The 27,088-nt window shown below is 38.4% G+C and overlaps 5 protein-coding genes and 1 non-coding gene across 6 annotated transcripts in view; 2 read left to right on the top strand and 4 right to left on the bottom strand.

Annotated features, from left to right (window-relative positions):
• Positions 1–2,020: 2,020 nt before the first annotated feature.
• Positions 2,021–3,001, bottom strand: LOC124209392 (nematocyst expressed protein 3-like). The gene is made up of 3 exons (XM_046607345.1): positions 2,919–3,001; positions 2,748–2,809; positions 2,021–2,666 (listed from the first exon to the last, which is right to left on the bottom strand). Exons 1-3 carry the CDS (start codon positions 2,934–2,936, stop codon positions 2,171–2,173), a joined length of 576 nt encoding a protein of 191 aa, XP_046463301.1. The 5' UTR covers positions 2,937–3,001; the 3' UTR covers positions 2,021–2,170.
• Positions 3,002–4,037: 1,036 nt separating this feature from the next.
• Positions 4,038–5,044, bottom strand: LOC124209391. Its single transcript, XM_046607344.1, has 3 exons — positions 4,874–5,044; positions 4,727–4,779; positions 4,038–4,605 (listed from the first exon to the last, which is right to left on the bottom strand). The coding sequence occupies exons 1-3, from the start codon at positions 4,889–4,891 to the stop codon at positions 4,164–4,166; spliced, it is 513 nt and encodes a 170-aa protein (XP_046463300.1). The 5' UTR covers positions 4,892–5,044; the 3' UTR covers positions 4,038–4,163.
• An 805-nt stretch (positions 5,045–5,849) lies between these two features.
• On the bottom strand, positions 5,850–5,922 carry Trnak-cuu. Its single transcript has one exon. It is a non-coding gene; the product is annotated as a tRNA-Lys (tRNA).
• A 540-nt stretch (positions 5,923–6,462) lies between these two features.
• On the top strand, positions 6,463–8,568 carry LOC124209390 (acid phosphatase type 7-like). The gene is made up of 5 exons (XM_046607343.1): positions 6,463–6,859; positions 6,938–7,141; positions 7,205–7,832; positions 7,893–8,064; positions 8,133–8,568. Exons 1-5 carry the CDS (start codon positions 6,721–6,723, stop codon positions 8,316–8,318), a joined length of 1,329 nt encoding a protein of 442 aa, XP_046463299.1. The 5' UTR covers positions 6,463–6,720; the 3' UTR covers positions 8,319–8,568.
• On the bottom strand, positions 8,352–11,283 carry LOC124209389 (DNA repair protein XRCC1-like). The gene is made up of 11 exons (XM_046607342.1): positions 11,113–11,283; positions 10,634–10,831; positions 10,340–10,572; positions 10,134–10,270; positions 9,673–10,073; positions 9,425–9,600; positions 9,242–9,355; positions 8,906–9,172; positions 8,703–8,840; positions 8,564–8,639; positions 8,352–8,490 (listed from the first exon to the last, which is right to left on the bottom strand). The coding sequence occupies exons 1-11, from the start codon at positions 11,161–11,163 to the stop codon at positions 8,377–8,379; spliced, it is 1,905 nt and encodes a 634-aa protein (XP_046463298.1). The 5' UTR covers positions 11,164–11,283; the 3' UTR covers positions 8,352–8,376.
• A 6,257-nt stretch (positions 11,284–17,540) lies between these two features.
• Positions 17,541–27,088, top strand: part of LOC124209388 (dopamine D2-like receptor) — a 63,770-nt gene continuing 54,222 nt past the window's right edge. The window contains exon 1 of the mRNA XM_046607340.1: positions 17,541–19,352. Within this exon, the coding sequence (XP_046463296.1) occupies positions 18,489–19,352 (864 nt within the window). The 5' untranslated portion in view covers positions 17,541–18,488. The remainder of the gene's footprint in view (positions 19,353–27,088) is intronic.

Below are 27,088 nucleotides of genomic sequence, written 5' to 3'. Positions count from 1 at the left end.
ATATGCCATGATTGTGAAGGATTCTAAATATATCTAGAATGGCACAGTGGATCAGCATCGAGCTGGGACCCGGGAGTTCCGAGTTCAATACCCATCGCAGCCATATCAAATAAGTGGCATGGGCCTTTTATTAAGTATGTTGAATAATTATCCTACCGCCGCTGTGTGAAATTTGGAGGAAACAAGCCGTTGATAATTTTCTGCTAGGATGTATTCAAACTAAAGATAAGGTTTGCAATAAACTTGATTATCAAACCAATTCACGCGATATATACTTATTTCATTTGTTGATGTTTCAAAATGTTTGTTTTTTACATCCCGCCAAAGAGATGCAAAAAGTTAACATTTTTACCTTTTCTTAACGCAATGTTTAGTTAAATCATGTGTCGTTTAATGAGGGGCGTTTATTAGGTTTAATGTCAAAAGTGGCGCGAAGGTAAAAATGAGAAAAAGAAATTTACTCCATTTTTTAAACTTTGTGTTTCCGTTTTGAAAACATAGAATTTAGAATATTTTCAAAGCATGGTCATGTTTCCCTTTTTCAACACAGCGTTTCTTAGAGAGCGGACGTATGTGTACTATTTATATCGAGCAAATAGTACAGTATATACCCTGTGATACCTTATATTCTTACCGAGCCCTTAACTTCGTATCTTTTAGAGCTACTGCCTTATCCCTTTTCATAGTGTAAATAAATTTAATGTCTCCTATATACATTAAATTTTGAAATTTGAGTTGATTTACTTAAAATTCAGCTCGACACACATCTAGCCAAGCTGATGAAATCGTATAAAATAACGTTGTCAAATAAATTACAAAATCTAAATGTACAATTTACATTTACGCTTCAAATATTTCTTTTGCTGTGGTGGGGAAATTGATATGTGATCGAAGGCCGAAAATACGAATCTAATTGTATTTGAATGAACTTCTTTCGCAATAAATCCTCCCGTCAAAGTTCTGTTAGCAACAAGCGCTCGGATATGAAAAATCGTCTCAGACTTGACGCATAACACGGATATCAGAGGAAAGCCAAGAACGACGGTAGACAATGGGTTTATAAAGGTCAAAATAATTTGTTATCGGAAGTTTATTTTTGGCGATCATCCTCTGATTGCTACCTTAAAATAAACTTTTTTGTATTACGTTATCGCATCACAGTCGACTAGTCAAGAGGGCTGTGAGTACGTGCTGTCAAAAGACGCGCGCAAAGTTCATTCGGGACAGTGCATCCCAACCCCTTGCGTACATCCATGTATACCTGATAATCTACTAAAAATAACACTATAACCTTTTGAACAATTTTTTGTTTGTTCATTTTAAAATTGTATCGATCAACTCTATTTGTCGACTTAAATACTGAGTGAAAGGTGTTCGATATTCGATATTTTCTCATTCGACTATGTCACCTGGTTATTTTACTTTCGTTATTTTATACTTGTATATAGCCAGGTATACTAGCGCCAGCACAGCAATCTCACTATATGGCCGCATTTCTTTTTGCTCCACTTGTCATTCAAATTTGAATTTATCTGTGCTGTTCTGATTAATTAAAAATAGACAATGATAAAATGCAACGGGTGTTTGACGCATCGCAGCCAATAATGTCGAACATTTGAAACTGTTACGTTACTTGTCGTTATGATTAAGTTGGTGAAAGTTCCTTTTTCACAAGTGTCCAGCGTGATATTATATCAGCTTTGAAAAAGTGTTTTTTTTGTATTAACCTACATAGATTTGCATGGATCAAAGATGGATTTTTTACACTAAAAATCAGTTGAACTGAGCTGAACTTCGCACGTATATGTACGTTAAATGTATACTATCGCTTAAAAGAAATAAGAAATTAGGCCAACAACTGTAATACAGCACGTAGAGTATAGATATACCAACTTATATAACTTATATAACTTTGCTAGCATGTGCACTCTATGACTTTTGCACAGACTAATTCCTTATTTTCTTTGATTTTAAATATTCATACTGATTTAGGCATTCAACACTGAAATAAGGTAAAACATTGTAGACATTTTCGGATGCGTTTAATTTTTTTGTTTGCGACAGATATAGTACATCCAACTCACAGGCAACAGGTGATGGTAACAAGATGTTGACATGTCAAGAAAGATGCAAATAAAGAACGTACAGAAGGTGGAAGATTCGTTTCGTTTTAATAGCCAGTGCTGTAAGACGGCCTAGCAGCAGCGCTGGGTGCCGGGCGGAATACGGGTGCAGGTGCAGCAGCTTGCTGGACGGGAGCGTTGTAGAACTGGGTGGCGGCGGCAGCAACGGGCGCAGGAGCGGCAGCAGGAGCTGACCAAGTCTGCTGAGGAGCAGCAGCAGGAGCCGAGTAGGTCTGCTGAGGAGCGGCCTGTTGCAGAGGAACATCAGCGAGTGGAGCGGCGGCGGCAGGTGCGGGAGCGGCCGACTGTTGAGCGGCAGCAGCAGGGACGGCAACGCAAGTGCAAATTTGTTGAGTGGTAGCTGGGAAAGAAGACTGGGCAGGAGCGGGAGCGGGAGCAAGAGGAGCATCCTGGACGGCGGGAGCGCTGAAAGTGGGTTGAACTGATGCCGATGGTGCTGAGCCCCAAACTTTGTTACCGTAGCCCCCTCCGTTTTGCAATGGAAGAGGAGCAGCAGCTGCTGGTTGGCTTCCCCACGCTGATCTATTCACATTTCACGAACACAATTTTGTATAAGTATAGACTTAAATATTGAATATTGTTTTATTAAAGAATTAAACGTACTGTTGGGTCCTGTATGATGAAGCTGAGCAGCTAGCTGCCATCACGACGCACAAGGCAAGGATCTTTAAGTATAAAATTAAATATTTTAATACATTAATTCGGATTGCAGTTGAACAAAATCAAACTAAAAGTAAACAATTCAAAAATTTGAATCAAATAATAAATACTTACAGTTTTGAATGAATTCATTTTAAGTTGAAAGGTGAGGGTTTGAGTAGACTGAACTTGAGACTGCTGGAGTTGCTGGAGATGAAGTGAGTATCGAACTTGAAATTGCAGATGGTTTTTATACTCGGAAGATGTGCCTAAACGACCTTGGAAATGCATTTCCACGCTGCTGTGTAGACAGGAACCAGCCGAAAGAAAAAAAAAAGGTGAGAGGAAATTGACCTATTTTGAAAAGGTGAGAGAAAATGAACTTTCACAAACGTAGGCTTTGTATACAGTTACCATGGGCACTCATTTCGTTATCGTAATAAACCCAACACTATGCTGTACCCTCTCCCCTTATGTTTACCCCCTATAAGAAAATCAGGCTGTACCTGCCCATCGATACAAAAGGAAAACAGCAGACGGCCGAGAGATGTAGCGTCCGATTAACATGTTGAAAGGCTGCGTTATACAAAAAAACTTTGTTAAATGGAAAATGTTAGTTTAACCAAGAGTTTAACCTTAATTCAACTTGAAAAAAAATATGTTTTCCCCTTTAGGCCTACTCCTTTGCCGGTAGAATCACTCTCATATGCATCAAATGTCTCAAATGTTTTATTTTCTTCAAATTAAAACAGCGCTGATTATTTATTGTTATTACGGTTTATTTCGGGATTAATTTGGTAGCGGAAAAGGCCTCTGAATAAATGTAATTTTTTAAATTGATTGCTTGACGCTAAAAGTTGCGTTTGTACTATATATCTGCCAATTTCAGCCCTGTATAATTTCATGTAGTCATCTCCTATTGGCCAGACCTCATATAATACCTTTTCAATCGCTAGTACTTTAGATTTTTTAAAAATGAGTTTGGTAGCTACGACAACTTTAGGCTACTCTACAGACTTTACCCTAGACACAGTTAATATTTTTCGCTGATAGATTTTTCATTTAAATTTCACTACCGTTATCGCAGCGTATCGCAGCATTATGTTTTCCACTTTAATTTTTTAAAATGGTGATACTATACTTCCATCATTTTTGAATTTATTACTGATTTTGTTTTCATCTGTCTATAGTTATGCGTACATTTAAAAACAGAACGTAGCTACGAAATTTCCATTATAAACCGTCAGTCTTTTTTCGAAGTATTTGTCGACAGTATAGAACCTGCGTGAAAGAGCTGGCATTGATTCAAAAATTCAAGATACGATATTTTTTCAAACGCGTTTAAAGTTTATTGAAGTCTAGAGGCAGTCTGAAAATATTTTAGTACCCAGTGACCTTGTTGCTCATGGCATAGGCGGGCTTAACAAATTGGTCAGAAGCACTGGGGCCTTGTTCAATAGGGGCAGCAGTGGTCAAATAAGAGCCAGCACTTTGAGCAGGAGCCTGTTGCTGCTGGGAGAAGGATTGCTGGGCAGCAGGAGCTGACTGTTGTTCAACTGCGGAGGATGAAGTGCTGGAAGGTTGCTGGTATTTTTCGATCATACCAGCGGCAGTAGACTCGGAGACGGCTGTGCAAGTGCAGAGGTGTTGAGAAATGGTAGGGAAGGCGCTGGCAGGGAAATTGATGTGAGTTGGAGCCGATGGAGCAGCAGGAGCAACAGGAGAACCGATGCTGGAAGCAGACGCATCTTCCGGGCCAGTTGTGTTGGGAACCAAGGGACTGCTTGCCGGTTGGTTCATCCAACTATTTGGCTTACCAGATCTACAAAATTAGACAACGAATGTAAGGATCAGTATACACGAATGCAAATATTTTTATTCAAATTTACAGCCAGCACAAATGAATTTGGATTTTGGATTTGTAGAACATAAAAATGACTTACTGGGTATATTGGCCTGAACATACCGCTGCCATAACAGAGCACACGACAATCATCTGTATACAGAATTTCATAATAACAATTAATGTGCACCCGTATAAAAAGAAAAATAATGCACGAAATAAATGTTGGCTTTAAAAATGTACTTACTACTTTAAAGGTATTCATTTTCTTTGTATGGATGTAAAAAGGAGAGTAGCGGAAATTGGACGTTGTTCCTGATTGAACGCTATTGGCAGCTTGATGCCAAAATGGAAACTACCTCGACCTTATATACTGTTGACGTAGGCTGGTTACCAAGCCAAGTTTCTTGATCCTGACGACCTTCAACTCAAATTTTGTTGTCGTGTTCCAGACACGTATAGGAGAAAGCCTGTGTGCGAATCGGAAAATAGGTCAAGTAAATCATATGAAAATATCAGATTATTGCTGCTTCTATCAAAACAGATTTCACGGGATTTAAAATTGTCAACAGAATTCAGATAAATAAGGAAGCCGTCAGCGGAAAAATTGAGCTAAATGATGCTTCTGTAATAGTATAAGTATTGGTCCTGTTGTGCATTTCCGTTTAATGCAATTCCAAATATACAATTTAAACTTAATTCCTCAGCCTTGAAATATTCTAGGTCTATAGGGTTTATACTTTCACTTTTTTAAACGTCTAGAAACAAGGTCAGACATGTGAAAAGAATTTCAATGTATACCTGAGAATCAAAAAAAAAGGTAGGTCAGGTCGCCCTAAAACTTTATACCTGGTTCCAAAGAAGAAAATATAATAAGAGTTTCGAAGGTGCCAGAAGGGCCACTGTGAGAGGAATCCCCAGCACATCCGGTTTAATGTCAAGTACCGCAATATAACTCGCATATTCTATCATTATGCTGTATATTGATAAAAAAATATTTTCTGTGACATTAAATGTATTGAATAACTCTATTATAATGAATTGTAATGAATAGGCCTACAACTTAAAAAAATATATTTGATTGAAATGATTGAAAATTGATTTCTTAACATAGAGTTCATGGAATCTTTTACATTAGGCCTATATGAACTATGAAGGAAACTTATTTTCACCTAATGGGGGGTAAACTATTTAGGTGAAGCGTGATTTCTAAAAATAAATTTCGCCCAACGTGGGGCTCGAACCCACGACCCTGAGATTAAGAGTCTCATGCTCTACCGACTGAGCTAGCCAGGCTTACCTCAGCCGGCATTACATTTTAATAATATGTAATGAGTGAATTTAGAGCGTCACGCACTTTCTTCTGATTGTCTAGTTGATGATTTAGTTAGGGTTTCACTGGTAAGATAGACCTAGAGGAGTAATTTTTCAACATTTGCTTATTTTCCCTGTTTATTTTATTGGTTATTAACGCTTCATAGGATGATGAACTATGTATTGGTAACTTTTTATGTTTCCCTCCTGTGATTAGACATCATATAGACCGTTACGAACATGTTATAGTTCGGTAGGCAACATTAATGTTGCCACAGATTTGTTCCATCAGGCATCAACGAAAAAAGTACGTGATTTCAAGACGAGGTATAACGTTTCATAACACTTTATTTCCAAAAATGCATATCATATTATCTTATTATGGTTCAAGTCTTCCATTCCATTTCCTTGGCAATTTTATTAATCAAGATGACCTGTAATGTAAAAGAGTACAGTATCATGTTTCATGGTTCATGGCGGGCGTTTTAAAGGATTGAAGTTCCTATATTTACCACAAGAGGGTGTACATGTTTAGTAAACAAAAGACAGGTGCCTGTCACGAAACCTCTGTGTTAAATGTTTAAAAAATAGTGTTCAATGCTGCTCATTCCTTTATGGGTTATTTTTTGACTTTGCGAACTAAAAGTTTCAGAGGTGACTAAGAGCAAGAATTTGCGCAGTATTTAACAATTTCGTTCGTGTTGTTTGAAGTTCTTTCGACTTACTGCTGTAAAAAGTACTATAGCCTACACCTGAATCACCTGAATCACTCAGTTTTGCATGATGAACATAAAAGAAATGCATTTTTTAATTAAAATATCCATTCTGTCCAATGTTTTGTTAACCACTGCTTTACAGATTGATACCACCCACATTTATTATGATGTCCAACCACAACAAATTCATTTATCTTTCTCAGGTATAGACATGATTATGAACATTTTGTGCTATGTGCCTATGTACAATTTTTTCAAATAATCACTGAAATTTGAATTAGATGAACCTGTTGATCTCATTGTTACATGGAACACCATCAACAGTACAAATGAAACAAGTGTTGTGGAATATGGAATTGTTGAGAATCGTTTAACAGAAACAGCCACAGGGAGTGCAACTGAGTTTATCAATGGAGGGCTGGCAAAGCGGAAACAATTTGTACACAGAGTGAAGCTCTCAGGGTTGTCGCCTAAACAAAAATACTGTAATCTTCGGATTTTCCATATCTCTTAGGTTAAGCAGTTTTCAAATGTTTTTCTTTCATTAGTTTATCGATGTGGGAGTCGTCTGGGGTGGTCCAATTTGTTCAGTTTCGTTACGGTGGAAAATTCAACCGACTGGTCCCCAAGACTTGCTGTGTACGGCGATATGGGCTCGGAAAATCCTCAGTCACTTTCGCGCCTGCAAAAAGAGTCGCAAGAAGGGCGCTACGATGCTATATTCCACGTTGGCGATTTCGGATACGATTTGTATGAAGAAGACGGACAACTCGGCGACCGATTTATGCGTCAAATCGAACCGATTGCCGCGTACGTTCCTTACATGACCTCGGTCGGAAATCACGAAGAGAAGTACAACTTCAGCCATTACAAAGCGCGATTCTCTATGCCGGGAAGCGAAAATGGATTAATGTACAGTTTTAACCTTGGACCAGCGCATATTATTTCCATCTCGACCGAATTTTACTATTTCATCAACTACGGTTTTAAGCAGATCGTTTTACAGTACGATTGGCTGATTCGCGATCTAGAAGAGGCCAACGCTCCTGAAAATCTTAGCGTCCGACCGTGGATAATAGTAATGGGCCATCGTCCAATGTATTGCTCAAATACAGATCAAGACGACTGTACAAAGAAAGATACTCTTACTCGGGTCGGGCTCCCTTTGTTTCACTGGTAATCGAATGCGTGCTATCATGTCAAATAATAATTCTAAATAATGTAGTGTTTTTATAGGTTCGCTTTGGAGCCGCTCCTCTACAAGTATGGAGTTGACCTGGCCTTGTGGGCTCACGAGCACTCGTACGAACGACTTTGGCCCATATTCAACCGTACGGTAATGAATGGAAGCTTGGAGCATCCCTATACTAACCCTAAAGCTCCAGTTCACGTGACAACTGGATCAGCGGTAGGAGAGATATGCTGGAAAATATTTAACTTTGCACACCGCATTTATCAAAAATATTAAAATTTCAGGGTTGTCGAGAAGAACGGGATGACTTTATTCCAGAATTACCCTATTGGTCGGCCTTTCGCAGCAACGACTACGGTTATTCCCGATTATTTCTCGCAAACAAAACTCATTTACATTTGGAACAAGTGTCCGATGATCAAAACGGTCTGGTGATTGACGATTTTTGGTTAATCAAAGATCTCGTATAGTTTAACTCCTCATTAGCATAAACGAAGACATCGTTCTGTTTTAAAATACCTTTATTATTCATTTCGTTTGTTGCACCAAGAATTCATCGAGAGCAACTAATTTGTTATTTTTTCTGCATGTCCGTATCCAATCACTTTTGACAATTTTCATGTCTTGGTTTTTCGACAGCGCCTTAAAAATAATGAATAATCCAAGACCCGACTTTAGTAATCTTTTATGAACAGAATAAATAAACTGCATTTACCTTGGCGACTGAATCATCGTCAGGATCGTCGGATATAAAGTGAGAAACCTTTGATTTAATTTTCGGCACTAATTTACTGTTTGAGAAAAATACGTTATTTGTCAAAAAGGAACATAAGAAATTTAATTAATGGTAGTACCCTTGACATTCTTTTATATAGAGCGTTAGGTCCTCTTTCACTTCTTCGGACAAATCTTTGCCCAGATAAAAGTTCAAATTAGCGTAAATGTTTGAATCTTCCAAAGTCTGCTGTTGTTCTTTAATTTTCTTCTTGATCCTATTTCAAACAATTATGTGCGTTAGCCATTATAAATTCGAAAAGAGTGTGTGAGATGAGCCTACATATCGATTTCATCTTCCGTGTCGACTTCGTCAACTTCAGTCGACCCGCCGTAGTCTTCTTCTTCTTCGTCCTTGACGACACTAGTTTTAGGACTCGCCACCACAGTGGTAGGCTTACAACTGGCTGCTACAGTTGGCGATTGGGGTACTACAGTTGCTGCTTTACTGGTTTGGGGTGTAGGGGTCGGACATGTCGGCCCCTGGTCCTCTCCTTCCCAAATTTCTTCTTCGCTTTCTTCTCCTCTGTCATTTTTATCTAAACAATAACTATTTAAAAAGACAAATTATTACAATCCAAGCGATAGAAAAATAAACCACATTGGTAATGATTTTTACCGTCTCCATGGTAATCTTTTTCGTTTGTCGAAACAATCTTGAACCCAATTTTTGGTAACTATTTTGCCTTTACCCTTAACTTCAATGAACTTTGGTGTGTTGTAAAAGGCACATCTATAATCAAATGAATAAAGAATAATAAGCGCATGACTCTACGTCAAAAATTTGTTTTGTAAAATATACATCAAATGCGTACAAGACGCGTTCCATTCCGGTTTATAGGTGGCACCTAAGGCCAGCAGTTTATCTCGCAGTTGACCCCGTAAAGGATTTTGAAAACCACTAAGGACCACCACGACGCCTTCCAATAGGCGATTAAAAGGTTTGGTCGTCCGTTGCTTTTTCGCTAAGCGCTGCGTCTATAGATCGGCATTCAAAAGATGTGATAGTACGACTCATAATTTGAAAGGTTGAATTATAAATGTTTATACGTCAACTGATGGAGAAGGTGGTGGTGTTTTCCTTTTAACTGGTCCTTCAACTCTCTTCGATTCATGAAGGGGGGAATGTCTTGGTTTGCTTTCTTGCATTTTTTTACTCAACGATTTTTTAGCTGGTGGAGTGATGGGCGGCGCAACTGGTCTCGGCCGATCAGATTCCACTTGCTTGCGACTAGGTAATGGCGAATGTTGATCGACTTTGGCAGCAGTAGGTGTTTTAGATACTGTGGGACTTCGAGTCTGCAACGTTTTAAGCTTATCTGTCAATTTGATATCTGGTCTGCTGCCGTCCTTGTTAGGGGAGTGTCTCAAAATGGTCAAGGCCTCTTTCTCACTCTGTGCTAGGGCAGCAGAGGCAAGACTTTGAGATGCAGCACGGATTGCACCAGGCTCTATTTAAATAAAAAAAATCATTATCATGGTATGAAAACAAATTAGACAGCAATAATTACGAGTGCTGGGCGAGGTGCTGATCGACGACTTGAACCGAGAGAACAAACTGCCTTGTTTGATGGGGTCAACAATTGATTCTTCGGACCTAAGTTTAAACATGCCAAGATCTATGCTGTTTGCTGCTTTCACGCTAGCACTAAGGTGATTAAGATTCATTTAATAGGATACATTATTGGTATGACATGTGGCAATATTTGTGGCTTACTTATTGTTGGTTTTATTAGCTGACTCTTCTTCTGGAGCATGAACTGTAAGGAAGGAAATTCCATACTGAAGCTGTTTGTTGAACGGTTGAGTGCAAACAACCCGAACGCGATCCCATTTTTCAGCTTGGGTGGCCTTGTTCAAATCTTGGTGTTTGAAAATCCGTACACGCTGGAGATTTGTTTCGTTTCGACACTCTTGAGGTGTCATAAAAGAGGCTGAATTCAAAAGAACCTAATACATGTGTACAACTTTTACATTAAATAATACAATTATTTTAAAGTGTAATGTCTACCTTGTAGTCTTCATCGGAACAACCACTTCTACCAACTAAAATTTCAATGAATGCAGAACCATGGTTTCCTATGTCAACAGCTGAAATGAAGGATGTTTTCTCTAACTGAAATTCAACCCACGCTTTCTGCTCTCCAGCAGATTTGCACCTCCATTTCCTGTACACTCCATCTTTAATGAGGTTTTCTGTTGGCTGATTCTGTAAAAAAAAAATCTTTATCATTTTCCATAGTGCACAGAGTTGTGCAAATTGTAAGAATCGTTGTGACTATTTTATCTTCTTCTAGTGAAAGTCTTCATCGTTGAAATTAAATAGATTTCTATACTGCCAGTCACAACTATGGAATACTAAGTTCACCAAAATAGCAGTAGAAGTGTCAAGAGTAATTTGTGAAAATCACCCTGGTTCGATAAACCAAACGTCAAAACAACTATCACTTGCGACTTTATACAATGAAAATCACAATTTTGTTAACATACCGGATCTTCGCTACTGAAACTCACAACACGAGTAAATTTTATGGGCGCCATAGACAAAACAACGACGCTGAACAAATGTTAAGAAAATCAAAACTGGAATACAAATTTCAACGACTTTTTAACTTGGCACGTGTATCGTCGGAAGTTGATTTGTCCAATGTTTGCAGCTGCACTATACGTTTTATTCTCTGGCGGCTTTGGGGCTAGAAGACGGCCTGAATAATTTGGAAGATTTCTTATTCTGAGTCGTCGCACCCTGAGCGATTCAGATTTTATTAGAATAATAATTTATTCCCCCATTTTAAAAGTTGTGATCATTCAATTTTCCCTACATTTTATTTTTATTATATATGGAAAGTCGGCTGCTCCTGGGTCCTGTTTAAAAAACCCGCCAACAGAGCGCGTTGGCTTGCAAACGGACATTGTAAAATGCATTCAGCGCGCGTATTCAATATGCATTGAACACAACACCAGATTCAGAATCCAAACAAAAATCGCTGGGTTTTTTTTCTACGCTGGTCTTTTTTAAAAAGGTTAACAGCGTCCTATAGTGGATAATGGCCTATTTTAGGTTATCCTTTTATTTATTATTACTGATGCCTGATGACAAGTCGAAAATAAACCGACAATAACTCATCGACATCAGCAGAGATCAATCTTTTACGACAACAGAAATGAATAAAAATAAGTCTGCAAATAAAATCTACACATTAAACGTTTAAGTCAATTTCAATTCCAACTGGAAATATATACGTTCTGGCGGTTCAATGTTTAAACTACCAAATTGATTAATGTCCACTAAATTTATTATTTTCTTTTCTCTTAACCATTCATGATGCTGGAGAGAAGGGGGAGGGATGTCATCGATTTTAGCTCATTTAATTTCTATTACGGCTTAGCTGGCGCATTAATTTATCAACGTGGTACTCCGACAACGAAGTTTATATTACAAGGACAACGTCAACAGCCAGAGTGCAAAGCATTTTGTGCAAGTGATATTTTTAATTTGTTTTTTTTTCTAATTCGACCGTTTCTCGCTCCTTGGATACCGAAAGAAAAGCCGAGGAGAAGAAAACCATATTACGTCTCGCCTTTATTAATAGGTGATTCCCCAGAAAAAACAAAAAAAATAAAACAGCCACAGCATCGCCCAGTATCAACTGGAACATTTTCCGGCGTTAGTAGTATTGACACCTCCACGCTCTTTTCCTCCCTTCTTTATATTGTATTTACAAGGCCCACGCAGCAGCAAGCAACCCAGCTCTTTCCAAGGATGAACATGGCTACATTATATATATAGTATAGGCTTTTAATTTCTCCTATATATGTCTTATTTCGCTATACAGCCAAAGAATCGAGGTTGCGCACAGAGAATATTAAGGAATGTATTTTTTAGATTTCCCTTCCGAAAAAACTTTTCTTTTAACTCTCCTCGATCCTGCTGACTACATGTATAAATACACAGGCTATATTATATAAACTGCACTCACTGCAGGCATATACACACACATTTCATGTACAATATATATGTATTAGGCTTCCGGCAGCTTTGTATACCTATGTACGAGCCACTTCAATTTCTTATAGTCTCTTTCTATTTCATTCTCCATTCTATTTTGTTTCCTCTTGTATTATTCCTAAGATTCCCCCCCCCCAAAATACAACAAAGACACAATCAGCAGCACCTACCGTCTATATAGGCTATATGCATGGTGTATAGTCTAAAACTTTGTTCATCGTTGCTTGGTGTCGATAAATATCCCGGCAATCTATCTAATATTCTATGTGGGGCTTCGTTGTCATACAAAGTAAAATGATGAAGAGATCTCTAGATATTATGCTCACGCGTCTATAATATATATCCCATCTCTCTTTTTCCAACCCATTGAGACTCTGTGTGTGTCTAGAGTTTTCCTTGTCCCAGCATGAATATAGACAGTATATATAGACCATGAATAGGGCGCTTTAATGAGCTTCTGCTACAAGCACTGTCAACTATACTTCTCTTACCAGAAATGCACCGCGCCTTTATGTCGGTGATAATATACAGTCTCAAAAGTATTGTTTTGGTACTATACGTTCAAAGTATCATCAGACGACACACTATACAAGATACTTGTTTATTATACGTCTGCAGGGGGGAAAATACGTCGAGGCTTTGCTCGAACGAAACTTATTGGTAGACGAATCTGAACTTTCCCAGCAGCACAGAGGCGCTTTCTTGCACTCAGCAAAGATCTATATAAGAAAGTGGCATGATATAACATGAACTTATACAAGCACCGTATGTATATATATGTAAATACGGCTATATAGCTATATAACTGAATGTTCGTATACTAGATTGGAAAAGTTTGGTTTTTTTTATTTAGGTTTGGCAAAAGTGCCATTTTATATACTTTCAAATCGCTCGAGGCCGCACAGCATGCATGTGCGCCGCGGTGCTCAACAAATCATTTCATTCCCTTTATATTATATTTCTATATAATTATATGTTCGTGGCATTTTATTTACGTCGTGCTATACATAATTATCTAATCTTCTTTACTATTAAAAAGAGACTGTCGTGTGTAGGCTATAATTAATTGTCCCATTTCACGCAACACATAGCAGGTTCATGTGTGGCTGTATAACACTCGTTTTAATATGCGCGTGGTGCGCAACACTTATAGCGAACGCGAATAAACTTTCGGGGTAAAACACAGGATGTAATGTTGTGTTAATATCAAATCGGTCCACGGCCCGTGATGTAACATTTTCTAGAATAAAGTTGTGCTGCGCTGATGGGCGCATCATATACATAATTCACGCAGCAAGATAGAAAAGTTAACGCTTTGGAGAATCCCTTACGGAAAAATCTCATCAAACTATATGAGAAATCATATGTTTATTAATGACATCAATGATTTTTTAATAATTTTTGATGATCTCATATATTTCTCATTAAATTGATGAGAATTTTCACCCTCATATTTATCATTAAAAGTGTTTAAAATATTTTTGTCTCATTTTATATGAGATATAACCCAGAAATCAGAAAGAAATCATATAAATTTCATGATTTTACCACAGACTTTTCGCATGAGAAATATGCAAGAAACTGGTGATAAATAACCATAAATATCATGATATTTTCTTAAAATAAATCAGTAATATATCATGTATTCTCAGTTTTTAATCATTAATTTCAATTGGTATTTTGTAATGAGATACTTGTATAAAATCATGTGGAAATCAATAAAATGTCATGATTTTCCCGCAGTTTTTTCGCATAAAAGATCTGCAAAAAATCAGTGATTATTAAGCAGGAATATCATGATATTTTCTTAAAATCAGTAAGTAATTTGTCATAAATTCTGAGTTTTTAATCATTAATTTCTATTGGTATTTTGTAATGAGATACTTGTATAAATTCATGTGAAAATCAATAAAATCTCATGATTTTTCCACAGTTTTTTCGCATGAAAAATCTGCAAAAAAACAGTGATTATTAAGCGGGAATATCATGATATATTCTTATAATAAATCAATATTTTATCATATTCTGAGTTATCAATCATTAATTTCTATTGATGTTTTGTGTTGAGATACTTGTATAAAATCATGTGAAAATCAATTTTACCTATGACATTATAAGATTTTTTTGGTTTTCTTTTATACAGTTTTTTGGCTTTTAAAAAAATCACGAAATTTATTATTAAATGTCTATCAGAAATCAAGTAGATTTAGGTGTGAGATCATGATATTTAATTATAATTATTTTGCATATTATCATTTATTAAGAGCTTTTTATCAATCATTTCTCTAATGCTTTATAGTGAGATTTTTCATTAAATCATGTGAAAATCAGTTCCCAGTAAGGAATCAAAAGATTTTTTTGGTATTATTTTTACCCAATTTTGGGCTTTAAAATCTTCAAATTCATAACAAAAAGACAGTAATAATCAGCTACAATTCAACAGATCAGATGTGAAATTATAACTATTTAATCGTCAATATTTTCTTATGTTTTGTAATGATGTGTGAAAAATCAAGGGAAAATTTCTACATATATGACATCAAAATATTTTCTTGTATTCTTTTAATACAATCCTTAAAATATCAGTTAAAATCAGCAAATAATTATATAGGCCTACCTGGAATGAAATATTCTGACTTTAAATTCTTTTTGAACTTTTACATTTTTTATTTTATACCTTTCGTAAATATATGGTAGCTATCTAATTCTCACAAAAATTACACGATGTTTTTATAATCACAAGATAGGCTGGGATAACTATTTTTTTTAACGCGCTAAGTAAATTTGAGTGAAAGTTCTATTTTACTCTGGTGTGTTTTTTTGTGTGTGAATTATTCTAAGTCCCGAAATCTGGCTTTTATCTAACTAAACTAACCAATTGATTATATGGTATGTCAAAACGCATCATAGAAATTTTTACTAAGTTTTTTCACGCGCTAAGTAAATTTGAGTGCAATTTCTATTTGACTCTAGTATGTGTTTTTTATGTAAATTATTCTAAGTCCCATAACCCTGTTGTTATATCACTAAACTAACCAATTTATTAATTTCTACGTTAAAAAGCTTCTATCATAATATCAATTGGTAGTGTAGTGGTTAGCAGATTGGCAAGCCACCCTGGAAGTCGAGGTTCGATTCCTGGTCAGGGCAATTCTTTTTTCAATTTATATAATTAAAATCTCATTTAAAAGCGCTCAAATTCTCATTCAAATTTTAGTGAGAAAATCATTAACATTTTTGTGGAAAAAGAGAAATTAAGCGAGATTACAGTAAACCCTCAGTCAGAAATCATTATGTTTACGCGACTAATCATTTATATTTAGATGAGAAATAACATAATTCTCCCTTTGTTCACATGAAATTAATGATTAACGGCTGATTTTAAACTTGAAAATGTCCCAAATTCTCATCAAAAGTCATCAAATAAATGATATTTTGCTGTTAATCTCACCAAAATATCACGACAAAATGAATGAGAATTAAGGTTATTCTCATGTATTTCTTTATGAGTTTTAATGAGATTTTTCCGTAAGGGATATAATAATATAAGGTCTTTTACACGCTGCTGCTGCTGCTGTATATATCTAGAGTATTTATCTGCTGTATATAGTGCTGTGGGTGGGGGCTTAAGTCCTTTGATGGGGTCGGTTATATCTACGTAGATGTGTGTAAGCCGGGCGAGAGAAAAAAAAACAAACAAAAACGGGCACAGCCACATTTCATTAGACACAAACCTCTCCCCCCTTGCATTCGCGTTTTGTTTCAGCCCTTTTTCCCAGCACTATTATATACGCTCTCGTCGGTACACCTCGTCCCTTTGCGTGGTACATAACACACGAGTACTATTACTATAGCGCTTACTACAGCAGCGTCAGCTCTATACAGCATATAATATAGATAGGCCGCGTGACAAACGCCGGCACTTGAGGCTTTTTTTTTTTACTCCAGACCACACCCACACACCTTTTGGATAGGATAGGACAACCCGCAGCAGCAGCGGTGTATGTAGCCCACCCACAACGTTCGACAATTGTTGCTTTGATTCATCGTTCATCATCATCGCGCCAGCAGCACACACAACACACCGGCAGCAGCCAATAATAGCTAATTGAAAAGACTCGGATGGCTGAATCAGATATAGATTTTCTATAGTCCGCCAGCAGCAGATTATATATACTCACGTAGTAGGCCTACATCAGTCGATTTTCTGTAATCATTTATACTATATAGGTATACTGAAATCGATGATCCGCCATTTGAAAAATGATAGTATTACATACATACATATTAGCGAATAACCGGCCTATTATATACGAGCTTCAAAAAGTATCAAATATTTTGATGATTGGGGGCTGATCCTTTAAATATACAAATGCATCTAACAGCCAGCAGCCCTATATATATTATTCGGGCTAAATAGCAGCGAACAACGTGATGCTTTAATATCGTTTATTGAAAGTTGCCCACAACCGAGTTGAATCCAGCATCATCCAGATGAATCCTGTTATATACATGGACTATATATACACAACGATATACAAGTCAAACACAAGACATATTAAGTATAACTCAGGTAACAGTGTTATATCGATGTAAAGAGCACTTATTTTATATATTTTTTTAAAAAATAAAATGATGATATGTACACAGAGCAGCACACCGTTGCATAGTTGTGTCGCTGATGGACTGATGTGAGCAGCGCTCCCTTGTGTACAATATGTCTCTCTCTCTTTCTCTAGTAGTTGTTATAGTCGCGCGATGATGCATCTCGAAAACATTCTGGCTATGTGCTGCTGTGTGCGCGATGGTGATGTGTGTTGCGCATGTGTGTCGTCCTTTTCCACAGCGCCAGCACAGCGCAGCCAAAAGGTATATGTGTATAACTATACTGTGCACGGTATCAAAGACTATAGACGCACTGCACTACGGAGCATCCGCCCAGCCCATCAGCCCAGCGCCCAGCAGTGCCCAAAGGAAACAGCGCAGCACGGACGCCCCCAGCAGCAGCAGAAAAAAACGGACTGGGTTGGCGATGGCACAAGATAAAGGACTCAGTGTCGGTCGTGTCCCAAGTGCAGTCGGTTTACACCGTCTCTGATTATATACCGCGCGCTATTTCTCTATTATATTCGTTCGTCATCAGCACAGAGTGTCGATATAGTCGTGTCAAAATTTATTTTTATTTTTTCATTTTAAAATTTATTTTTTGGTCGATTAGTTTTGATTATTTTTGCATTCGAAATTGAACCCAAATCGAATTTTCGGGTGAAAAAGGAAGAGAGAGTGTTCATTTTCAACCTGTGGGGAAAGAGAAAGAAAAGTGGTGTGCTGGAAATTCGGTTCGAAATATGGATGTGTGCTGCTGTGTGCGCTGTGTGTGATGTGTGCTGTGTGTGTGCGATGTATTAGGTTTGATAACCGACAATCTTTGCATAGAGTTTGAGCGCTGCTGGGGGCCACGCAGCAGGACAGGACAGGATCAATCGCTTCTATACATTTGATGCTGGCGCTCCCGAGAAATATAATATTAGATGATGCTGCTGAGATGAGTTCGATCGCTCGCCAGTTGCTGCTGGCTCCAGCTCCGTTTAACGGCGACGAGATCGCACGAGATTTCAGTCGACAACTCGTCGCATCAGCAGCAACAACAACCACCGATGACTTGAAAGACGCGCCGAGTGCTCCTGCAGCCGTTTAATAGGCGACCAATCAAAATTTCCGACAAATTTCATCACAAAAATCGTTTCAATTTAATTTTTTTGTTTTTTAGTTTTTTATTGGGCGGGGTTTTTTATTTTGATTTGATTCGTGGGCAATAATTGGATATAAATATTAAAAAAGTGATTTGATAATAAAAATGGAGGCGGTGTCGACGGTGATGGCGGCGGCGGCTGCGTTGACGGACAGCAGCACGGCGACGTCGGCCGTCGTGCCGGTGACGACGGCGTCCAGCATCATCACCAAGCGCTACTCGGCCAAATTGGCCAGGATTCAAGGCTACGTCGTGCGGGGCGTGACGGCGGCCAATAAACCGCCGCCGTCGTCGGCCGACGGCCAGCAGGCCTCCACCAGCATTAGCGGCTCTTTGGGATTCAATACCAAGCGGAGCGCTTTGCGGCTAGTACGGCCCACCGTCGCCGGACGCTCGGCCATGATGGGCCGCTCCAGCACGGGCTACTCGTCTCAAAAGACGGCCCAGGACACGTACTACAGCGGCAACAGCCTCATCAATTCATCAACGACGCTGGGCTCCGATTGGACGTTGGTTCACAGCCGGCCAGAGACGGACGGACGGCCGGCCAGCAATCGCAACAGCAGCTGGGTTGGCTCCATCACGGAGCTGATCAACAGCACAACCACCTGGCGAGATCCGTACCTGAACATTAGCACGGCCGGCTGCTCATTTTTGAACGGAACGGCGTCAGCAGTTGGCGGCCGGAATTGCCAGGGGGCCGACGACGGATTGATGTGGGACAACAACAATAACAACGGGACGGGCATCAACGGGACGTCCATCGACGACGACATGGAAGCCAAAAACTTTTGGGCTCTCCTGCTCTTCCTGTTCCCACTTTTGACCGTGTTCGGCAACGTTCTGGTCATCCTGAGCGTCTACCGCGAGAGAGCCCTCCAGACGGCAACCAACTACTTTATCATCAGTTTGGCCATCGCCGATTTGCTGGTCGCCACTCTGGTCATGCCGTTCGCCGTTTACGTCACGGTAAGCCTCAATAAACTTATCCATCCTATATATTTGTAATAATTTATCTATACCGCATCGAAACAAAATGGCCGATTGGCTGGCCCATTTATGTTGTCACTTTGTGTTCAGTCGAACGCACTTTTATTATAGCCATATACACAATTTCGAGTTTTATATAGATATATAATATTATTCGCTTATATTTATTGAATGTAATTGAACTTTCTATATAATATACCGGGCCGGCGATGTATATCGACATTTTACGACCTGCCCTAGTTATATCAATATCGATAACACGCGGCGAAAAGGTTATATGCGCTTCTTATATTCTGTATATAATTATGTACATATAGAGTCCCTTTTTTCTTTTCATATTTATTTAATGATCAGCCGAGTTATTCGGTTCGTTGCCATGCAACGGCGAAGTAAGAACAGCAGAGCGTCTATATAGCTGATGTATATATTATATATAGGGAAATGCTGAGACGGGCGCGTGCCTGCACAAGAGCACAGCCTGTTGCGGCCAACGCAGTTTATAGAGTACATCAAATCCAGCAGCAGTCCAGGCCTTTTATTTTGTATAGATTTCTTCGTCTTCTCTTTTTTGTTTTGTCAACCCAGCAGCAGCAGCAGTATCAAACATAAAAGAACAAGAAGAAACCTGCTGCGTAGATATATAGCAGCAGACGTATATTTTATCTATTTATTATTATACAACGACGGGATGAGATCCTATAACCTAAATAAGATTGGACTCTCTCGCATCGTCGCCTTTTGAACTTTTTCAATAAAAATATTGACACAGCCTTGTATATGTGCTCAGCACAAGGAGGAGGGGGAACGTTCATTTTCCAACTATGTAACAGCAGTAATTCTATGTTCGAGTTCCTTTGCCAGATGACAGCAGCATGCTGGGTGCAGCCAAGCTAATCACAAATGGCACACAGCAGCAGCAGCAGCAGCACTATTTCGTTATTGGCGAAATTTCTTTCAATAACTATTGCTGTGCTGCTGTACCCAGCAGCAGCGTGTATGTAGGCTATAATATAGATGAAATAGCGATGACGGTATAATCAAATCGATGGCGGAAAATATATATAAGGATGCACAGCACACACACACAAAAGATGCAACACAAGTTCTTAATTACATTAGTACAGATATAGGAAAATGAGGACTGTTGTATAATAACAATTCCCTAGGCCAATTGACCAGCAGCAATGACGCGTCTGTGTATATTATATTGTGTATACTCTAGAGTATACTACATCTGCCAAAAAAAAGTCTATAGATCTTATTTATTATATCTACGCACGTTTTATTGTGTTAAATTAGTAAACGTATCACGTCTGCCACCATAAATGTCCGCGACTTTTATATCTATATAGAGATCCGGCGCTCGCGGGGGGATTTGCATATAACGACTTCCAATTTCTTCCGCCAAATTCTTTTTTTCTTTTTTCTGGAGCCAAAGAAAATCTAAGGCAATAAATTACTCTCCCATTACATAATACACACAGCACACAGCAGCAGATATAATAAGCTAACTAAAATACATACATGCTGCTGCGCAATAGAATTTCGGCAGCATTGCAGCAAATGCTATTGGGGAATATAATATAAAGGGATAAGCCTGCGTGTCTCGTTATATAAACGCGTTAGCTATATACATAATTTAAATAATTGACACCCAGCAGGGGCAATCTCTTATTAAGCCGTTATTGAGTCTTAATTCGATTTGCGTCACAGCAGCAGCAGCAGCAGTTGTTGTAGTGATTGCACCGATTTCTTGCGTTCTTTCTTTTTGTCTTTTTCTCCGAACAGTTAACATTAAATTGTGCTCAGCTGATGTAGTATATAGCCTATGTAGACTTCTCTCTCCCGGCATTAGCGCGTTATATCTCTTCTTTTTGTGCTGCTGTATAAACAAATAGCTTAATAGCTTGTTTTTCTAAGTAATCATATTATTTTTTTATACCGGTATTAGGCAGTCATGTCTATAGAGAACTCACTCTTCCGCCTTATAATATATAGGATGCACATAGACATAATATTAAAAATTGTGCATTTATCAAAACATGTTGAGTAATATTATTATATAGTTTAAGAGCTGGTGATGACTTCTCGTCCCTTCGTTATAGGTACATCTATTATTTGATGTAGATAGACCGAAGCATGCAGAAGTGCAGCATTTGATCTATGCACACAGCAGCAGCACATCAGCACGAGTGGCTGGCTGGCGGGGGTCTTTATATATAGAAGAAAACGATTTCCGTATTATATATTTTTCTTTCCCCCCGAGTTTATTTGCCATTCCGTTTGAAGTTGAGCTCCCTGTTTGTTTTCCAGGGAAGTCTGATGTCTGCTGAGTAGAAACCACGCCCACCTTAATTGCCGGATAAGTGCGTATCGAGGGTTTAATACAACTCCAACCTCCCCCCACCCGTGAAACCCACTAGAGCAGTCTAATGTCTATATAAGCGTGTATATATTATATACTAAATATACTAAATAGGCGGACATTCTGCATATCATGACGCAATCCACTTATGGTCAAAAGTAAAAAATTCGACAATTTTCTTCGGCTAAATATTCGATGATGTCTTTGATGTTGCACATAGGTGGTATATATAAGCCCCTCTTGTACATATGATAACATCTAATACCCGTTTAAATAGCCGCGAGGCAGTGCTGTGTGTGTGTTCACATTGATGCAAAGGCCAATAACATAATATAGCTACAAGAGAAATATCTATAAGAAAAAGTCTTTTTTATCAATCCTCCCACACACACAACACTCGACCCAAGCACACAGAGGAGAAGAGGACGGTTGGATCGATGAATTGGATTGGGACCCTAGCGGAAGCATGCTGTGCAGCACCCGTGTGCTGCGTGCTGTTGTGTCTGCAGCATGCAGCTAGTATATATAATATTAGCTCTTGTAATATTATTTATTTTCCCCCCGCTGCTGCTGTGCTTGTGCTTGGCCATCAGTGCTGCTACGCTGGCGGCGCGTTAGTTATTTACTTAGTTGTCCCCTTTTTTTTATTTGGTCGATTGTCGTCGTAAATTAGCGGATAAGTCACTCGACCTGTTTTGCCGCTGTTGATTCCGCCCATTGTCAGCGCCATCTCGGGGTTATTGCATCATTGGTACTTGACACTAAATCCCGCGCATCACTATAAATTAGGAATTACTATGATCATTGCCATCACATGGGGGGGACTAGCCTACTAGATTATTAAATAACGTAGACTATAAACGACGCTGTGACGATTTCGATTATTATAAACGATGAGATGAGCTCACCGCAGATTGCACAGCAAGATATATAGCTATCGACTTTGCCTATAGGATGTAGCTTGGCAAGCTCGAATCAATAACAAATCTCAAAGGTATTAGCCTGTACTATTAATAAGACCAACAGCATTATTAATCTTTTTCAATTGAAAAAAAAAATCCTGCTGGAATGTGATGAACGGGAGGCAAAAATGCTGGCGGATCAGTCGCAGTAGCCTATATTTCCAACGCGCGTGAAAGTTATTCTACTATATATGATGTTTGATCTATGTAGACGTCTAGACTCAAAGAGGCTGCTGCTGGCATTATTCACGGGAGAGGCTAAGCAGCAGTAGTAGCACAACACGCATCATTTAGAAATGACTTCATCACGCTCGTCCCAGCATCAGCGCATCAGCATATGCAAAACGCGTGCGGATTATTGCATTAATCAGAACCCCCATCTCTGCTGCTGTATATATATGCTGAACATGAATGTTAAGAAAAGCTCTTGACTATATACGTATATATGTATGCACAGTGCGGAAATTGTAGACACACACAAGAGCCTCCGCCAAAGCAGCAGCAGCCGCCGCTCATCATTGGCGTAGATTTATTCGGGTATAAATGCTCGCCATTCCTGGGCACTTTGACGGCGGCGGCACAGCAGTTAACGCGGAATCAATTCCAAAGTTCCACGAATTTCTCGGCGTCTTGCTATTCCTCCCTGTTTACAGGGAATATCTCGTTGGTATATAGCAGCACTATAACGTATTGAACGCATGCGCAAGCAGTTGAAATTTCCTTTTTTTCCCCCTTTTTTTCTGTCTGGGATAAAAGCGATTTAATTGAGGAAACAGCAGATAATTACAAGCCGATTTTTAATCTATTTTCCCCCTTTTTTTTCTTGTCTCGAAGGTAGCTCATTAGTTGAGAGGAATCAAGAGACAATTGAATGCCGGGCCGGCGCCCTTATTATATACATATACAAAAGAAGACGAGCAGAAGACGAGCGACAATTCTTTACGATTCTTTATAGACATATAAAACCCGGATGTATCGATTATTAAATTGAATACACTTTCTATATAGCCACTGCTGCTGTATTTAGGCTATATAGACGAACTATATAATATATATCTTTTTTCCTATAACAATGCATATAGGCAGCAGCAACGGTTTGCGTTGGTGGTGTGTTATACCAGACCGATGAATAATGACGTGTATATATCTACAACAAGCCTACTATATATACAAGTTTGGTTTGAACAGGGCAACCGGGCCTCTCTCTATATATAATATAACACGCATCACCCATGTATAACGTTCTGTAATAGTGTCGGGCGGGCGCGCGCGCCCGTAAATAATATCTAAATGTGTCTATATCTATACACCGCGGCGGCGTCTAAATATAGATTAAAATACACATAACACACAGCACACACTATATAATATAGACACTGCTGCGTGCTGGCTGGTTTGCTTGCTGGCTCTGCTTTTATATATTAGTATATGTACGTATTATATGTTGTAGAGTATATTATACATAACCGAGATTGGATCCTGGTTTTTCTTTCTTTTTATTCTTTCGTTTTCTTCGTTCGTCTTCTTTCCCGCTTCTTTCCTCCTCCTCTCCGCGACGACGAGGGAGGAGAAGGAGTGTCGGTTTCCTATTCGAATCGATCACGCGCCAATCTGATCCCGAAGCCGCGCCTTTGTTTGCTGCTCTCTTGTCGATTTCTTATATATATAATACCAGTAATACCAGTAAACTAGAGAAAGACTTTTTTTTCTCTCTCTCTCTGCTTCACTCTATTTAATAATCTCGAGTCAAAGTGTAAGTGCGTTCTACGAGATTTCCAGCACTTTGCCCACATTAGATTTCAACCGAGTGAAAGAAGAAGAAAATGACAAAATGTTACATTTTTTTTCTCATGGACCCGAATCGACTCAAATTATTTGATTGTATATGTATATAGCCTATTTACTATATATAGTATATACATACCTGGATTGTAAAATACTATAAAATTTTGGCATTTCTGGTGTAACGGAGAATTTTCTTTTCAATCTATAAAATAGACATTGCGCGCGGAATAAATGTGCAAATCCAGCAGCAATGGGTATAATACAATTGACAGGAACATGTGCGGATTTTGACTGCTCGCGAGATAAACACGTCAGTTGCACACATCACAAAATCACTAATGCCAGACGGGTCTTGGAATAAGTTAAGACAAAATATATAGGAAACGCCGGGAAACTTTATTGAAAAATTAATGTACGATTTATTAATATCGATCGCGTATAATATTTATAATAAAATTTATGCCTTTCGGCGCTGCTTGCATTGTGAAACCGCGACGAGAGTTTGTTTCGTTCTATACTGGCGCATTAGTTTAAAAATCATTTAATTAAGAAAAAGATTTTTTGAAAAAAAAAACGAAATTTTTCTTTATTGATTTCATTAAAAGAATCAATTGAAAACTATTGGCGAGATATTGGATCGAAGACTAAATAATCACGTGATGAGAATATAAAGACGGAATAAGTTAATTCGTTCCCCGTTGCTGCTGCTGGGCGGAAACCTGCGACTATTATATGATTTCCACGCATAGACTGCTGCTGTTGCTGCTATATACACACACACATCAGCCCAGAACAGAGTCACGTATAGAGAAATGAAATTCCTTGTTCCATATAGACATATCCGGCGACTATTGGCGACCATTGTCTTCTCTTCCGGCCCAGCACGAGTAGCAGCAGCAGCAGAGAGACTATAGAGGAGAGGATTTCGACATCACAACACACACAATAGGCCAAGAGAGCGAGATACAGCCATCCAAGCCAGCAAGAGAAGCAGCAGCATGCAGCATCATATAGAACAGCACAGTAGAGCGAATCTCAGTAAACAAAAGGATCTGTACGACAACACGCCAGCAACGCCTTATATTATAACACAAAGTGGGTCCCTCCTCGTCCTCTTATATATAGAAAAGAAGAAGCCAAGGGAATGGTACATTGGCGGCTGCTGCTGTGGAAGACCATCGTCGAAATGATGCATTCTATTCGGCTACGTCTTGCTGTGTAAATCTAAAGGAAAACACAAAGATGACATTGTGTGTGTCTCTACCCCCTACAAATAATACGTCAGCCGCGTTCATCCGTCATCATCACAACATCCAGCAGCAACAGCCAAAGAAGAAGATGACGACTCTCAACTATTTTTATATATTATATAAACTATAATATTAATCTATATACTATTATATATAGCTTACAGTGATGTAATGTTGTCGGCGATGGAGGAGGGTGTGCGGATAGAAGATAAGAAAAATACATAAGATGAAGAAACACAGCAGATGACTATATATATCAGGAAAATCAAAAATTCAGAGAGTTTGCTAATGTACGTGTTGTTGAACACGGACGTTTTTGTGTACATATATTATGTCATAATATTGGCCAGCATATGATTGAAACGGGACGACGATTATATAATATAGCTGATTCATCAACGTCCTGCATGATAATACTAGATTTTTTAAAATTTGGCGCTCGCGGGTGCTGAACAGTTCTATATATTATATTCCTCATTTTGACGTTTCAATTCTTTTGGGTTTGAACTGCTGTCAAAAATGTATGTTTAAAAATGGCGGGAAATTTGAATATAGCCTATGCTAAAAAGAAAAATGACTTGATGCAAATATATTCGGCAGCTATACGTTTATATACATTGATTGAATTTCGATATATTTCAATTTCAAGTAGGATATGATGGACTATAGTATATAGAATTGCAGTTAACCTCAGCACATTGTGGTAATTGTATGTCTATATAAAAGACATTATTAAATATATAAAGCGGTCATGTAGGCCTATATATATATAGACTAAAAATGATCAAAAAATCGTCAACTGTTGATGGTCTTCCGCTTATTTTGCCTTTGATTTGCTCGGACGTTCTTTATCCCATTTCTTGTATGACGCTGGACAATGGATCACGTATTACATCTGTACAGAGCTACAACAGCAGCATTCGAGCGCCGCACAAAAGAAGAGCTTTGGAGGGGTCTAGCTATATTATATTATTGTCAACCTTTTATTTTATTATCTCCTTTTCTTCTTCTTTCTTCTTTTCCATGAAAAAACAGTCGGCCGATTCGATTAGAGAGACAGGAAATAATAAATAAATAATTTCTGCGATTAAAAAAAAATAGTCTAAAGATTCTTCGATTTCATTAAAAACAAATTGTGAATTAGGAATACAAAAAGGAAAACCGATATTAAGTCACTCCGCATCGAAAGACCGGAAATCCGGTTCATCGTGTATGACGATGATAATGAAACGAATCAAATCCCCGATGGCTGTCAAGAGAATAATGAGGCCATCGCTTTTCTATATATGATGTGCTATAAGTCAGATCGTCGGTTATTCGATGCTGCTGGGAAATTGTATATAGTTTAATGAT

This window comes from Daphnia pulex, chromosome 12 (genome assembly GCF_021134715.1).
Source record: "Daphnia pulex isolate KAP4 chromosome 12, ASM2113471v1".
Taxonomy (NCBI): Eukaryota; Metazoa; Arthropoda; class Branchiopoda; order Diplostraca; family Daphniidae; genus Daphnia; species Daphnia pulex.
This window is presented reverse-complemented; position numbering and strand designations above follow the sequence as displayed.